Consider the following 16,454-nt stretch of genomic DNA (forward strand, 5'->3'; position numbering starts at 1 on the left):
GGAATTTTGGTGCGGAACAACTTCTTGGAAAGCTTTCCAGTGTGTTTGCTGCTGACGATCGAGCGTATTTTTACAAGGCCTTCGCCACTGTGTTTGAAATATTGCCGGTTTGTTTTTTCATCGCCTACTGTATCCTTTTTATCCTCTTCAACCTCTTCCATTGTAAAGGATGACAGTTTTTGGATGGCGTCCATTTTAGTAGAAACTTCACTCTCTAGGTTGTGTATCAACACCTGTTGCGGTGAAGTGATATCCAAGGAGTCCGAGGAATGGGAATCCTTTTGAATGGAACTAACTGATGAAATTTTAGTGCGGAGCAACTTCTTGGAAAGCTTTCCAGTGTTCTTGCTCCCAACGATCGAACTTATTTTTACAAGGGTTTTGCCACTGTGTTTGACATATTGCCGGTTTATTTTTTCATCGCCTACTGTATCCTTTTTATCCTCTTCAACCTCTTCCATCATAAAGGATGACAGTTTTAGGATGGCGTCCATTTTAGTAGAAACTTCACTCTCTAGGTTGTGTATCAACACCTCTTGGGTTGAAGTGATATCCAAGGAGTCCGAGGAATGGGAATCCTTTTGAATGGAACTAACTGATGGAATTTTAGTGAGGAGCAACTTCTTGGAAAGCTTTCAAGTGTGTTTGCTCTCGACGATCGAGCTTATTTTTACAAGGCCTTCGCCACTGTGTTTGAAATATTGCCAGTTTGTTTTTTTATCGCCTACTGTATCCTCTTTATCCTCTTCAACCTCTTCCATCGTAAAGGATGACAGTTTTTGGATGGCGTCCATTTTAGTAGAAACTTTACCCTCTAGGTCGTGTATCAACACCTCTTGTGGAGACCTGATAACCAAGGATTCCGAGGAATGGGAATCCTTTTGAATGGAGCTAACTGATGGAATTTTGGTGCGGAACAACTTCTTGGAAAGCTTTCCAGTGTGTTTGCTCCTGACGATCGAGCGTATTTTTACAAGGGCTTCGCACTGTGTTTAAAATAATGCCGATTTGTTTTTTCATCACCTGCTTTATCCTTTTTATCTTTTTCAACCTCTTTCATTTTAAGGGATGACAGACCCTGATTCTCCATAGTTGTAAAACCTGTAAAATAAAAGAAAATTGGTCTAATAGTGTTCTAACGCTTCCTCACTTTGTCTAAAACTAAGAAAACAAAATTGTGAATATATACTGTATACTTTGACTTTCTGGGCATTAGACACCAAAATGTTTGTCCCAAAGCACTGTCATTATTGTGACCCTAGCTGGCTTGTCTTCAGCCACATGGAAATAAACAGAAATTGAGCCTCTTTGGCAGCACATTAAAAAAAGGCTGACTTGAAGTGGTTGTAAAGGCTCAAGGTTTGTCACCTTCATGCATTCTATGCATGAAGGTAAAAACATTCTGTGTGCACCAGTGCCCCCAGCCCCCCTCTCAAATACTTACCTGAGCCCTATCGCAATCCATCAATGTGCAAGACAGCCTCATTGTCCATGGCTGTCTCTTCCTCCTCATTGGCTAAGACAGCAAGCAGGAGCCATTGGCTCTCACTGCTGTCAATCACAGCCAGTTAGCGAATGAGGTGAGAGAGGGGGCAGGGCCAAACTGCAGCTTTGTGTGTGAATGGACACACAGAGCAGTGGCTTGGGAACATTACAACAACCTTCCCACGCCCGATACCCCCTCCTCCTCTTCCTATTTCTTTTTCACCATTCATTAACCTTGGATTGGTCCTTAAGGGGGCCACTTAAAAAAAATGAGGGGATATACACCTACCATGTAAGATATATCCCTTCTGACTTTAAAATTGCTCAGGTAACAGTTTAATCCAAAGCCTGTCCACACTAGGCATAATAAAGTTATAATGTTGAGAGCCAATTCTACACTATATACCATTCTGCTACATATGCAGATCTGTCACATATTATCCGGCTGTATGTACACAACGTAAATCAAGTATATGGCGTCAATGACAAACAATAAATACATGTAAGCCTAAAGAGCATCTGTGCCCAGACTATGGACATTAAAGTATTCCTATAATTTAACAAGCAGTAAGGGAGCTTTAAAACAAGCCCACCCTAACCCCTCTAGCTGTATATAATGTGAGGTCATTATTACCAAACAACAAAGATGTTACAGCACCTGCCTTGTGTTCCCATTAGGGGGCAGCACCTGCTGTGTTTCTATTAGAGGGCTGGATGGCTGCCAAGATTCAGCTCTCAATAGAAAAGAATAGGGAGAGGAGCTGACTTTGTCACTGCCTGTGTTATGAATGTGTGTGCACAGTACTTGTAGGTAGAGATGAATGAGAAAAACATGTTTTTGTTCAAAATATGGAAAAAAATGTAGAGCTTCTTACTTTTTTGCTCAGGTTCAAAAGCGGTAATTTGATTAGAAATGTTTAAATTAGAGCACATTAGTGCAAGTAAAAACAATATAGTTGAAGAAAGCACCTTTAGCAGTCTAGTACAGCACTGCTCACCTCAGAAGACAGCTGGACCCTGATTTACTATTGTGCCTAGGCGCATTTCTGTGGGCTAACGTCTAATTTTTAATGGCGATCGTCTACTTTTAGACAGCAAAGATATTTACTAAAGAAAGCGTCAACAAGTAGACGCCAAATCGAATTTACTAACCAGGCTCAATCCAGGAATCAGACTCAAAAAGCAGACTTACTAAGAAGCAAGTCTAACACCATGAAAAATCACTGCAGAGACATGTTCTCATTGAACTTTGCTTTGCCAAATATCAGGACTTCACTTTAAACAATATTTGACATTTCAAAAACATTTTAAAATGTGTAAAAAATAGTTTTTTAAAAGCAAGTCATGACAGTGAAGAACTAGTCGCTTTTCCAGCGTCTATGGCCGGAAACACATGCAGAACACATTTTAGACGTCTGCCGTGTCGCGGCACTCGATCGCGTCTACTGTGTTTAACAAACAGCACTATTTGTAGCTAGGCATATCTTTATTCTAATTTGATTTCCTTAGTTCTATTGATTCTGTTTTTGTTTCTTCTCCTTTATAATTATTTCTGTAATGATTTTACTTATTTCAAAGGTCTAGATAATATATATTTTGACAGCTGAATCTAAAAATAAACGTCTTCAATAAAAAAATGTGATCCCACCCCATCTGACATCAATGATGTCACATGGCGCGGGGTCACTCGGATGATGTCCCCGGCTGGCCCCGCCCCTTACATATTTATGAACTGTCAACGAACCTCACTGCAGAAGGCTGGCAGCCACCGTCATAAGCGGAACATTTTTTTTTTTCGATTCGCCGGAGCCTGACACCGTGATTGACGTTGGATCTACTTTGGGGGGGACATTCTTTTATTAAAGGACTTGTCAGAGACCGTGTTCTGTGGTTTTTTACACTACACTTTTTGTTTTTTTTGTGAATTAGTAGTGGCACCATGTACTGCATACTCATTCACGTGGGGGGGGGGGGGTGAGATCTGGGAGCCCCCTTGTTAAAGGGGGCTTCCAGATTCTGATAAGCCCCCCGCCCGCAGACCCCCACAAACACCTTCCTGTAGACTGACAGGCTTGATTGATTGAATTGAGTCTGCCAGAATGTTCAGGGTCTGCTGGTAGACTCAATTCTTAGTAAATCAGGGCCTTTCTGTCTTCTGTGGTGAGCAGTGCTGTACTAGACTGCTAAAGGCGCTTTCTTCAAATATCTTGTTTATATTTGCACTAATGTGCTCCAATTTAAACATTTCTCATCAACTGACCACTGTTGACCTTGAGCAAAAAAGTAAGAAACTTGGTCTACATTTTTTTGCGAACCGCTGCGGGTGTGTATGTTAAGTTAACAACACCCCAAAATCAGTTCGTAAAACGTGGTGCGATGTGCAGAATCGGATTGCATAGGTGTGAATACCCATGCAATCTGATTCTAGTGCGGACCCAAAAAACGGTCCTGCACCTTTTTGGTGAGGGTGCGGTGCGATTTGAGCCATACAAAATGTATGTCTCCATTCACACCTCACACAAATCGCATGTGATTTACACAGGAATGCGGGGCAGTTCCTGTGCGAATCACATGCGATGTACCGCACCGCATTAGTGTGAACCTAGCCTCACTTTTCAAAGAAAACCCAATCACATGCAAGGATAAAAAAAAATGCATTTTTGCTTGTACATGATTGGATGATGTAATTGAACAGAGCTTCTATTCATTGCTCTAAGCTCTGCAAAGTCTATTTGCTTGCACTTGTAGACTATTTGTAGGTAACTCAACCCCATTGTGTTGTGGTGCCATTTATTTTAATGGCAATGCAGCTCCTATGCACATGCATTGCATAGCACCACAATGCACACTAACTACTGTGTGTTGTGGTGCTTTGTGTTCGTAAAAAGTGGTGCATGTTTTTTGGGGTTTTTCTGAGGTCTTTGTATATTACCAGCTAATTTTTTTGAATGGGCTGATTTAGTGCAATGCATGTTAGAAAAGAAAGTCCACCTATTAACGCATGTGCAATAATGCAACGTACAAGGAAGCCAAGTTCTGCATGGTCTCTCAGTCGTATATGTATACTGACATTTGCATATATACATTTATTGATTCATAAAATGCTCTCAAATGCATAAAATTGATAAATCTGCAAATGACACGTTTACAGAAGACGCACAAATCTGTCCCTGCAGCAATTCTGCATCATGTTACTATACTGTTATGGTGGTGTAGCCAATCGCAGTGCAGCAATAATGCCAGCCAATAGGATCTTCAATCCATTCATCCCAAACTGGCCCAGTGGTGAGCTTGTGAATAGTGGGGGAAGGGATACTACAGTCATTGCATGGGCAGTGTTGGTGGAAGCAGAGCGAAGGGGGGTTGTACACACTGTATACATATCCTCATTTATTCTTCTGCTCGCCTATAGGATTAATCCAGGAAATGTCATCTGTTGTTAGAAGAGGGTGTTGAGTAATGAACGTGCTGAAGATGAGATGACACCAACACACAGAGGAGATTGATAGGGAGACAACAAAAGAGCTGAATGAAGACGGGTATGGTTTTAGGATGCAGAATCACCACCAATGATAGCAATGTGATTGGAGATTGCCAGAGAGAACGCAACGCCTGCTGGGGATGTGTGTGAAGGGTTCACCTGACACCTAAGTACACCAGATCAAGGTACTTGAAAGGGTCAAGGACGTTCCTCTGTCCTGGCATTATGGACTGCATGGCGCTGTTTGACCACCATGTCTGCTCAGGTAAGTACGTTTCTAAAAGCTGCTTCCTTGCTGCCCTGACTACACCTGACCCAGGGATTGTTTTATTGTAAGATGCATATTTACTATATTACATATTGACTTTTGACGTCAACATGTTTACCTGTTGATACCCTTGTAATGCATGTATCCAGCACAGTGACCAAGCTGTCAAAAACGGCTCCTGGTCCCTACTAATGATCAAAAGCTGGCGGGACCAACTCCTGATCATGTGACTACTGTGACAGCCAATCACAGGGGTCATATGATTAGGCAGGCATCCCCAACCTACCGGGTGTAATAACCCAGTTAAATGGATGCAGTAGCTGGGTGGGAAGGGGTTAAAATACTTTAAACAACCATTGTGCATTATAAGTATAACTGTAACATTACATAGTATTTTTTTCTGCTTCCATCTCTGTGTTTCAAGGCTGACATAAAGTAATAAGAATAGGACCACACTGAGACGTGGAACTATGGACCAATACCAGACAGTGAGATATAAACTAAGATGCCAATTAAGTGTATTAAAGATAAACTCCAGGCACAAAACAATTCAAATTCAGTAAATATAGTCTTCAATAGCCACGATGGATAAAAACCCACCAAATGTCATTTCAAAACAAGTTATTGTCTTGTAAAAGTAGCAGTGACATCATCACAGCCTGTGCAGAGAGTACAGCTGTAAGAGGAGCCCAGCAGGCACCCCACACTGCAGGCGGCCTGCAGAAAATGACAGGAGGGGGCTGGAACAAGACAAGTCACCCTGCACAAGCAGAGAGAGCAGCAGTGAGCGGTCTTTATTACAGGAAAGTCTCACACTGGATTATTGCAAAGATCTGGAAGAAATACACAAATCACACCAAGATTTAGGAAGGAATACATGACTTATATCAGGGATGTTTGATTCCTATCGCCTGATGCCCAGGGCATGCAGTTCCGGGCGCCGGGCAAGAGGATTTTCTTCATATTTAGCCTTGCTGCGGGCAAGCAGCAGGGTTTAAAGCTGACGGTCCCCCTCCTCCTTCCCTCGGCAGTTTCCCCTTCAGACACGTCACCACCAAACAGTGTGGCCCACATCTCCCCCTCCCCTTGTCCTTAGCCTGCTGTAAGGTGAGGTCTTGGTCGGGAGCTCCTCCCGGAACATCACCGCTGGGCTAGTGCGCGCTCCCACCTTCTTCACCTACCTGGACCTCTAGCACAGTCAAGTCCGGTCACCAGGGAGAGACAGAGACAGTAAAGATTAGATTTTTACTCGGGGGCCTTTGGTGGTCCTTTCAGACTTCATGAAGGGGGGAATGCCTGGTAAGGGGGAGACCACCATACAGGGAATGGAGATGCCACTGATATCTGTCCTCATATACTGTAAACCTCTGATCCCTCTTTATACTAATGCAATTCAAATCCTGTGCATTTCCTGCATTGCAGTCGCACAGCGTCCATGCGATCTGCTGCAGGGGTCAATGTTAAATTAACAACAGTCCGAAACAGATTGCAAAACGCAGATTGCCAGATCGCATTGCACGTGTGTGTAAACACCCATGTAATGCGATTCAGGTGTGGCCAAAAAAAAAGGGTCCTGCACCATTGTGGTGCAGATGTGATGTGATTTGAGCCATACAAAATGTATGACTCAAATCACACCTCACAGACATCGCATGTGATCTGCACAAGAATGCGGTGCAAGTGTGAACCTAGCCTGAGAGTACGGCCCTCAATACCCCCCCCGACTAGCTTTCTTGTAAAAGCAGTCCGCGTGGCTAACTAGCCGCTGGATCACTTTTACAAGCAGCGCCACCTTCCGTGGGCTGTTCCATCCCAGTGGGACACTCAATCAATCAGCCGACACTTCCGCCAGCTGATCATAGAGGGGGACAAAGACTAGAACTGCTCTGTCCACCTCTATGATGTAGGGTACCTGAAGCAATAAGCATACATCATGTCCAGTTTCCCCAGATGTAAACAGCATCATTTTTAAAAAAAGAAAAGCATTTAATTACCTAGATCTTGGTGTAATCAAATGCTTTATGGGTAGAGGAGGGATGTCCCATCCTCCCATGTACGTGCACAAAGTTGAACACACGCATCGGTCCCACACACATGCGTCCCACACATGGGAGGTATCATCACAAACGTCAGATCATGAGCAGTAATTCTAGCACCCGACCTCCTCTGTAAACCTAAAGTGGTAACCTGTAAAGGCTTTTAAAGCGTTGCCTATGGATAGTGCATTTACGTAGTTTGTTGCGGTTGCATAGCAATACGCAATTTTAAAGCGTTACATGTTTGGTATCTTTTTACTCAGCGTAAGATCATCTTATTTATTTTACCAAGAATTGTGTGTTGTGTTTTTTGCATTAAAATTTTAAATAATGTAAATTGTTTCCCAAAAAATTGCTTCTGCGTAAACCACTCCGCAAATACCGTGTGAAATAAAAAATTGCAACACTCACCAATTTATTCTCTAGGGCCTATGCTTTAAAATATATATATATATAATGCTTGGGGGTTCTAAATAATTTTTGTGCAAAAAAATAAAAAACAATAAAAGTTTAGGTCGCCACAAAGCCCCTTTCGTTTTACAAAGCCCCAGACATTCCTAAAAGCACCTCTGCCTAATAAAAAACATCAACCCTTCATATTTTACATCCTGGCAAAAATTTTTTTTTTTTTATAAGGGCAGCACAGTGGCTAAATGGTTAGCACTCCGGCTTGGCAGCACTAGGGTCATTGGTTCGAATCACAACCATGGCACCACCTGCCTGGAGTTTGCATGTTCTCCCTGTACCTGCGTCGGTTAATTCCAAAAATCCAAAGACATGCTGGGAGGTTAATTGGATCCTGTCTAAATTCTCCCTAGTATGTATATGTATGAATGTGAGTTAGGGACCTTAGATTGTACACCCCTTGAGGGTTAGGGACTGATGTGAATGTACAATATATATGTAAAGTGCTGCGTAAATTGACGGCGCTATATGAGTACCTGTAATAAATAAATAATGACAACTATACTGTCATGAGGGGCAGGTAGACTGGGACCCCGGTTTAGTCCCTTGGACATGTATTTTTTTTTCTACACCCCTGTTATATATTTAGTAGAGATGAGCGAATCGAAGTATCCGAAGTGGAATTCGAGTCGAATATCGGAAAAATTTCGATTCGTGCCGAATCCGAAAAACAGCCTAATTCGGACGCGCGAATCGAAATTTTTCCGAAAATGGCGGCTGACATGTGCGGCGACGGAGCGGGGATGTCGGGGAAGGCGCGCAGACAAGGCGCGCTGCCCCATAATGCATTCCTCAACGACATGTGATCGCATCAGCCAATCAGCAGCCAGCCAGCCAGCACTGTGTAATGGTCGAGGTATATATAGCGGCCATTTTGGAAATCTTCATTTGCCTGCAGTCATTGAACAGAGGCAGACCGCTCTGTACTAGGGACAGGGACAGAGTTAGGGCCACAGAAACGAGAATTGGGGACAGAGAGAAGTTACTTAGGGACAGAGAACCATTACTCAGGGACACAGACTTGTTAATGAGGGCCACAGAATCGTTATTTAGGGACAAAGAAACGCTAGTTAGGGCCACAGAATTCATACTCAGGGACAGACAGAATTTTCACTCAGTGCCAGAGAATTGTTACTTAGGGCCACAGAAACGTTATTAGGGCCACAGAATTTTTACTCAGGGGCAGACAGAATTGTTACTGAGTGCCAGAGAATTGTTACTCAGGGACAGACAGAATTGTTACTGAGTGCCAGAGAATTCTTACTCAGGGCCACAGAATTCATACTCAGGGACAGACAGAATTGTTACTCAGGGACAGACAGAATTGTTACTGAGTGCCAGAGAATTGTTACTCAGGGACAGACAGAATTGTTACTGAGTGCCAGAGAATTGTTACTCAGGGACAGACAGAATTGTTACTGAGTGCCAGAGAATTGTTACTCAGGGACAGACAGAATTGTTACTGAGTGCCAGAGAATTGTTACTCGCACAGACACAAAATTGTTACTTGCACAGACACAGAATTGTTACTCGCACAGACACAGAATTGTTACTCAGGGCCACAGAATTCATACTCAGGGACAGACAGAATTGTTACTGAGTGCCAGAGAATTGTTACTCAGGGACAGACAGAATTGTTACTGAGTGCCAGAGAATTGTTACTCAGGGACAGACAGAATTGTTACTGAGTGCCAGAGAATTGTTACTCAGGGACAGACAGAATTGTTACTGAGTGCCAGAGAATTGTTACTCGCACAGACACAAAATTGTTACTTGCACAGACACAGAATTGTTACTCGCACAGACACAGAATTGTTACTCAGGGCCACAGAATTCATACTCAGGGACAGACAGAATTGTTACTGAGTGCCAGAGAATTGTTACTCAGGGACAGACAGAATTGTTACTGAGTGCCAGAGAATTGTTACTCAGGGACAGACAGAATTGTTACTGAGTGCCAGAGAATTGTTACTCAGGGACAGACAGAATTGTTACTGAGTGCCAGAGAATTGTTACTCGCACAGACACAAAATTGTTACTTGCACAGACACAGAATTGTTACTCGCACAGACACAGAATTGTTACTCAGGGCCACAGAATTCATACTCAGGGACAGACAGAATTGTTACTGAGTGCCAGAGAATTGTTACTCAGGGACAGACAGAATTGTTACTGAGTGCCAGAGAATTGTTACTCAGGGACAGACAGAATTGTTACTGAGTGCCAGAGAATTGTTACTCGCACAGACACAAAATTGTTACTTGCACAGACACAGAATTGTTACTCGCACAGACACAGAATTGTTACTCAGGGCCACAGAATTCATACTCAGGGACAGACAGAATTGTTACTGAGTGCCAGAGAATTGTTACTCAGGGACAGACAGAATTGTTACTGAGTGCCAGAGAATTGTTACTCAGGGACAGACAGAATTGTTACTGAGTGCCAGAGAATTGTTACTCAGGGACAGACAGAATTGTTACTGAGTGCCAGAGAATTGTTACTCGCACAGACACAAAATTGTTACTTGCACAGACACAGAATTGTTACTCGCACAGACACAGAATTGTTACTCAGGGCCACAGAATTCATACTCAGGGACAGACAGAATTGTTACTGAGTGCCAGAGAATTGTTACTCAGGGACAGACAGAATTGTTACTGAGTGCCAGAGAATTGTTACTCAGGGACAGACAGAATTGTTACTGAGTGCCAGAGAATTGTTACTCGCACAGACACAAAATTGTTACTTGCACAGACACAGAATTGTTACTCGCACAGACACAGAATTGTTACTCAGGGCCACAGAATTCATACTCAGGGACAGACAGAATTGTTACTGAGTGCCAGAGAATTGTTACTTAGGGACAGACAGAATTGTTACTGAGTGCCAGAGAATTGTTACTCAGGGACAGACAGAATTGTTACTGAGTGCCAGAGAATTGTTACTCGCACAGACACAAAATTGTTACTTGCACAGACACAGAATTGTTACTCGCACAGACACAGAATTGTTACTCAGGGCCACAGAATTCATACTCAGGGACAGACAGAATTGTTACTGAGTGCCAGAGAATTGTTACTCAGGGACAGACAGAATTGTTACTGAGTGCCAGAGAATTGTTACTCAGGGACAGACAGAATTGTTACTGAGTGCCAGAGAATTGTTACTCGCACAGACACAAAATTGTTACTTGCACAGACACAGAATTGTTACTCGCACAGACACAGAATTGTTACTCAGGGCCACAGAATTCATACTCAGGGACAGACAGAATTGTTACTGAGTGCCAGAGAATTGTTACTCAGGGACAGACAGAATTGTTACTGAGTGCCAGAGAATTGTTACTCAGGGACAGACAGAATTGTTACTGAGTGCCAGAGAATTGTTACTCAGGGACAGACAGAATTGTTACTGAGTGCCAGAGAATTGTTACTCGCACAGACACAAAATTGTTACTTGCACAGACACAGAATTGTTACTCGCACAGACACAGAATTGTTACTCAGGGCCACAGAATTCATACTCAGGGACAGACAGAATTGTTACTGAGTGCCAGAGAATTGTTACTCAGGGACAGACAGAATTGTTACTGAGTGCCAGAGAATTGTTACTCAGGGACAGACAGAATTGTTACTGAGTGCCAGAGAATTGTTACTCGCACAGACACAAAATTGTTACTTGCACAGACACAGAATTGTTACTCGCACAGACACAGAATTGTTACTCAGGGCCACAGAATTCATACTCAGGGACAGACAGAATTGTTACTGAGTGCCAGAGAATTGTTACTCAGGGACAGATAGAATTGTTACTGAGTGCCAGAGAATTGTTACTCAGGGACAGACAGAATTGTTACTGAGTGCCAGAGAATTGTTACTCAGGGACAGACAGAATTGTTACTGAGTGCCAGAGAATTGTTACTCGCACAGACACAAAATTGTTACTTGCACAGACACAGAATTGTTACTCGCACAGACACAGAATTGTTACTCAGGGCCACAGAATTCATACTCAGGGACAGACAGAATTGTTACTGAGTGCCAGAGAATTGTTACTCAGGGACAGACAGAATTGTTACTGAGTGCCAGAGAATTGTTACTCAGGGACAGACAGAATTGTTACTGAGTGCCAGAGAATTGTTACTCGCACAGACACAAAATTGTTACTTGCACAGACACAGAATTGTTACTCGCACAGACACAGAATTGTTACTCGCACAGACACAGAATTGTTACTCAGGGCCACAGAATTCATACTCAGGGACAGACAGAATTGTTACTGAGTGCCAGAGAATTGTTACTCAGGGACACCTAATCGTTGAATTAAATAGTATGTCAGACAACATGCAGAGGAGTGGCAGAGGAGGCAATGTTTTAGGAGCGAGCAGACGTGGCAGCAGAGGAAGGGGTCGAGGCAGCAGTATTCGCAGCCAGAGGCCAGTGCTCCCGGTGTCATCCAGCGGTCGTGTCTCCACCGACAACCCTGCCGTCATTGATTGGTTGGCTCGGTCGTCTTCCTCTTCCCAGGTCACCTCTGACACCTACAGCCAACGGTCGGTGGGTACGTCAGACACAACCGTTAGTTGGCATGGCCCGGGAGCAAGCCCACTGAAATCACGTGTCCTCTACCTGCCCCTGTCCTTTGCTGTTCCCTCACCAAGCGAAGTATCGCATGCTGTGGGCTCAGCCCCACTGTACAGTGAGGAAGAGCTAACAGAGGGCGGTCAGGAACGGGGGGAGACATCGGCCTTTTCAGCAGCCAAGCGAACAAGTACTGGCGAGGAGAGTGGCTCGGTAGCCGGTCTAGAGACAGGTCTGTCTCCTGACCCAGACGCAGCCGAGGGGGCTAGTAGTGAGGCGGAGACCGTACTTGATGATGAGGAGGTTGATCGCACTTGGCTGCCTCGTCGTCATCAGGCAATTTCTTCCGCATCATCAGGAGAAGAGGGTGCCAGCTTGGCAGCGAGCGAAACAGTCGGTGGGTTGCCCAGGAGGCAGCAGGGTCGCATCAGTGTCAGTGGAGCCAAACGTCCACGGAGTAGAGCACCAGCTCCACTGCAGCCTACCACCACGGCCAGTAGTGGTGCCGGTGCGCACGGAGGAAATAGCAGTCAGCCAGTGAAGAGTAGCGGGGGCAAAGTTTCCTACTCGGTGGTGTGGCAATTTTTCCTCAAGCCGCCCGAGGAAGTAAACGTAGCCGTATGTCGACTATGTGGCCAGAAATGCAAGCGTGGCCAGGGGGCCCATGTTGGGACTACAGCGTTGCGTCAGCATATGCAGCGTCACCATTCGGTGGCCTGGGAAAACCGTGATAAAGATACGGCGGTTCTGCCTGCCCCAGCCCCCGCTCCATCACCCGCTCCGTTACTTGCTCCGTCACCCGACGTCGTCAATCGCCCTCTATCAGCCAGTCAAGGCTCCAACACCTCTGCTGAGGGGAGTTGTCGCTCGTTGGCATCTTCCGCTCGTTCAGATGCTCCTTCTCCTGCTACTCCTCTTCTCGGATTCCGTCAACAGTCTTTCTTGGAATCCGTATCCAAGAGACAACAGTTTGCGAGCACGCACCCGACGGTGCAAAAGCTGAACGTCCTCCTGTCCAAGTTGCTGGTGCTGCAGTCCCTCCCTTTCCAACTGGTGGACTCAGCACCTTTCCGAGAAATGATGGCTTGTGCCGCGCCGCGGTGGAGAGTGCCAAGCCGTCATTTCTTTGCCCAAAAGGCAGTGCCAGCCCTGCATTCACATGTAGAAGAGATGGTGGGCCAGTCTTTGAGCATGTCGGTCTCTGCCAAAGTGCACGGCAGCGCCGACGTGTGGAGCTGTAACTACGGTCAGGGACAGTACATGTCATTTACGGCCCACTGGGTGAACGTGGTACTCCCCTGTGTAACTTAGATGTCAGCCATTGGCAGCTCATGCGTGACACCTGCCGCTTGCTCAGGCCCTTTGAGGAGGCCACGCTATTCGTGAGTCGGCAGGACTATGGGATGAACGACGTCATTCCTCTGTTGCACGTCCTGGAACAAATGCTGTTAACAATGGCTGGTCAGGGTGCGGTAGACGTGGCGCACAGATGTCAACGCCACATGACCCCTGTGGGGGCAGGACAGGAAGAAGAGGAGGAGGTAGAGGAGGACATTTGTGCTCAGGAATTATTGAGTGAAATGGGTGGTTTTTCCACTCAGCGGACAGGAGTGGAGGAGCAGGAGCATCTGGTAGAGGAGGAGGAGGAGGAGACAGAGGACCCAGACGCACCGTGGCAGTATGCTGTGGAGATGGAGGCAGGGAGTCCCTCGCATTCCTTGGCACAAATGGCCCATAGCATGCTCGGTTGCTTGCGTAGCGACAGCCGAATAATAACCATCAGACAGAGGGATGACTTTTGGCTGTCCACCTTGTTGGACCCTCGCTACCGGTCCAAAATGGTGGCCTTTTTCACACCTGCTGAGAGGGAGGCCAAAATTACGTACTATAAAAACCACCTATGTAGTCAGTTGGTCTCTGCCTTTGTGCGCCAACGTCCATCCTCAGACACTGTGGGCCCTGTGCGCTCGCGTTCCGCTGGCATGGCAGCAGGGGAGGGGTGGGGTGGTAGGAGCAGTGGCAGCTCCACCAGCAGCGGCTGCCTCAGTCTGCAGTCGATGATGAGTAGCTTTCTTCACCAGCGCAGTGAGGAAACTACTAACCAGCCGCAGCAGCAGCAGCAGCATCAGGTGGACCTGGAGCAGGAGCTCAAACAACAGGCTTGGGCCTACTTGGACAGCACCCTGCCAACCGAGGTAGACAATCCCCTTGACTACTGGGCAACGAAACTTGACCTTTGGCCCCAACTAGCTGAATTTGCCCTTGAAAGGCTGTCATGCCCGGCCAGTAGCGTGGCATCGGAGCGCGTGTTTAGTGCGGCAGGAGGTATTGTAACTCCGCGGAGGACACGACTGTCCACCCAAAGTGTGGAGAGACTCACGTTTGTGAAAATGAATCAGGCGTGGATTAGTCTGGATTTCAAACCACCAGTTCCTGACACAACTGACTAAATCCGCCATGAATCATGCCTCAAACATGTGCCACTTTCAGGTCTCCTCACACTGCTGGTGTGTTTAATTTTTTGACATAGGGTGCTGGCAGATTACGGGCCTCCTATAGCTGCTGCCAGGCCCCTAATCTGCCATAGGCCCCTATATACCGCCTCCTCATGCTGCTGCTAGGTCCAGAGTCTCTCATGGGTCCCTGTACGGCCTCCCATTGCTGCTGTCTCCATCGCCACACTCTGCTGCCATGTGCCACTTTCAGGTCTCTTCACACTGCTGGTGTGTTTAATTTTTTGACATAGGGTGCTGCAAGATAACGGGCCTCACATAGCTGCTGCCAGGCCCCTAATCTGCCATGGGCCCCTATATACCGCCTCCTCATGCTGCTGCCAAGTCTAGAGTCTCTCATGGGTCCCTGTACGGCCTCCCATTGCTGCTGTCTCCATCGCCACACTCTGCTGCCATGTGCCACTTTCAGGTCTCTTCACACTGCTGGTGTGTTAAATTTTTTGACATAGGGTGCAGGCAGATTACGGGCCTCACATAGCTGCTGCCAGGCCCCTAATCTGCCATGGGCCCCTATATACCGCCTCCTCATGCTGCTGCCAAGTCTAGAGTCTCTCATGGGTCCCTGTACGGCCTCCCATTGCTGCTGTCTCCATCGCCACACTCTGCTGCCATGTGCCACTTTCAGGTCTCTTCACACTGCTGGTGTGTTTAATTTTTTGACATAGGGTGCAGGCAGATTACGGGCCTCACATAGCTGCTGCCAGGCCCCTAATCTGCCATGGGCCCCTATATACCGCCTCCTCATGCTGCTGCCAAGTCCAGAGTCTCTCATGGGTCCCTGTACGGCCTCCCATTGCTGCTGTCTCCATCGCCACACTCTGCTGCCATGTGCCACTTTCAGGTCTCTTCACACTGCTGGTGTGTTAAATTTTTTGACATAGGGTGCAGGCAGATTACGGGCCTCACATAGCTGCTGCCAGGCCCCTAATCTGCCATGGGCCCCTATATACCGCCTCCTCATGCTGCTGCCAAGTCTAGAGTCTCTCATGGGTCCCTGTACGGCCTCCCATTGCTGCTGTCTCCATCGCCACACTCTGCTGCCATGTGCCACTTTCAGGTCTCTTCACACTGCTGGTGTGTTTAATTTTTTGACATAGGGTGCTGCAAGATAACGGGCCTCCCATAGCTGCTGCCAGGCCCCTAATCTGCCATAGGCCCCTATATACCGCCTCCTCATGCTGCTGCTAGGTCCAGAGTCTCTCATGGGTCCCTGTACGGCCTCCCATTGCTGCTGTCTCCATCGCCACACTCTGCCATGTGCCACTTTCAGGTCTCCTCACACTGCTGGTGTGTTTAATTTTTTGACATAGGGTGCTGGCAGATTACGGGCCTCCCATAGCTGCTGCCAGGCCCCTAATCTGCCATAGGCCCCTATATACCGCCTCCTCATGCTGCTGCTAGGTCCAGAGTCTCTCATGGGTCCCTGTACGGCCTCCCATTGCTGCTGTCTCCATCGCCACACTCTGCCATGTGCCACTTTCAAGTCTCCTCACACTGCTGGTGTGTTGAATTTTTTGACATAGGGTGCTGGCAGATTACGGGCCTCCCATTGCTGCTGCCAGACATGTAATCTGCCATGGGCCCCCGTACCGACTCCTCATGCTGTGACGTTGCAACAAGGTG

General features: G+C 46.4%; 1 protein-coding gene across 1 annotated transcript in view; it reads left to right on the top strand.

Annotated features, from left to right (window-relative positions):
* The first annotated feature begins 4,818 nt into the window (after window positions 1-4,818).
* The window catches only part of LOC149453054 (protein EFR3 homolog B), a 374,094-nt gene continuing 362,458 nt past the window's right edge, over window positions 4,819-16,454 (top strand). Inside the window, exon 1 of the mRNA XM_089688739.1 lies at window positions 4,819-5,231. Within this exon, the coding sequence (XP_089544865.1) occupies window positions 5,192-5,231 (40 nt within the window). The 5' untranslated portion in view covers window positions 4,819-5,191. The remainder of the gene's footprint in view (window positions 5,232-16,454) is intronic.

The sequence above is a fragment of the Staurois parvus genome, unplaced genomic scaffold (genome assembly GCF_062004578.1).
Source record: "Staurois parvus isolate SC_StPar_1 unplaced genomic scaffold, SC_StPar_1.0 ptg000453l, whole genome shotgun sequence".
Classification (NCBI taxonomy): Eukaryota; Metazoa; Chordata; class Amphibia; order Anura; family Ranidae; genus Staurois; species Staurois parvus.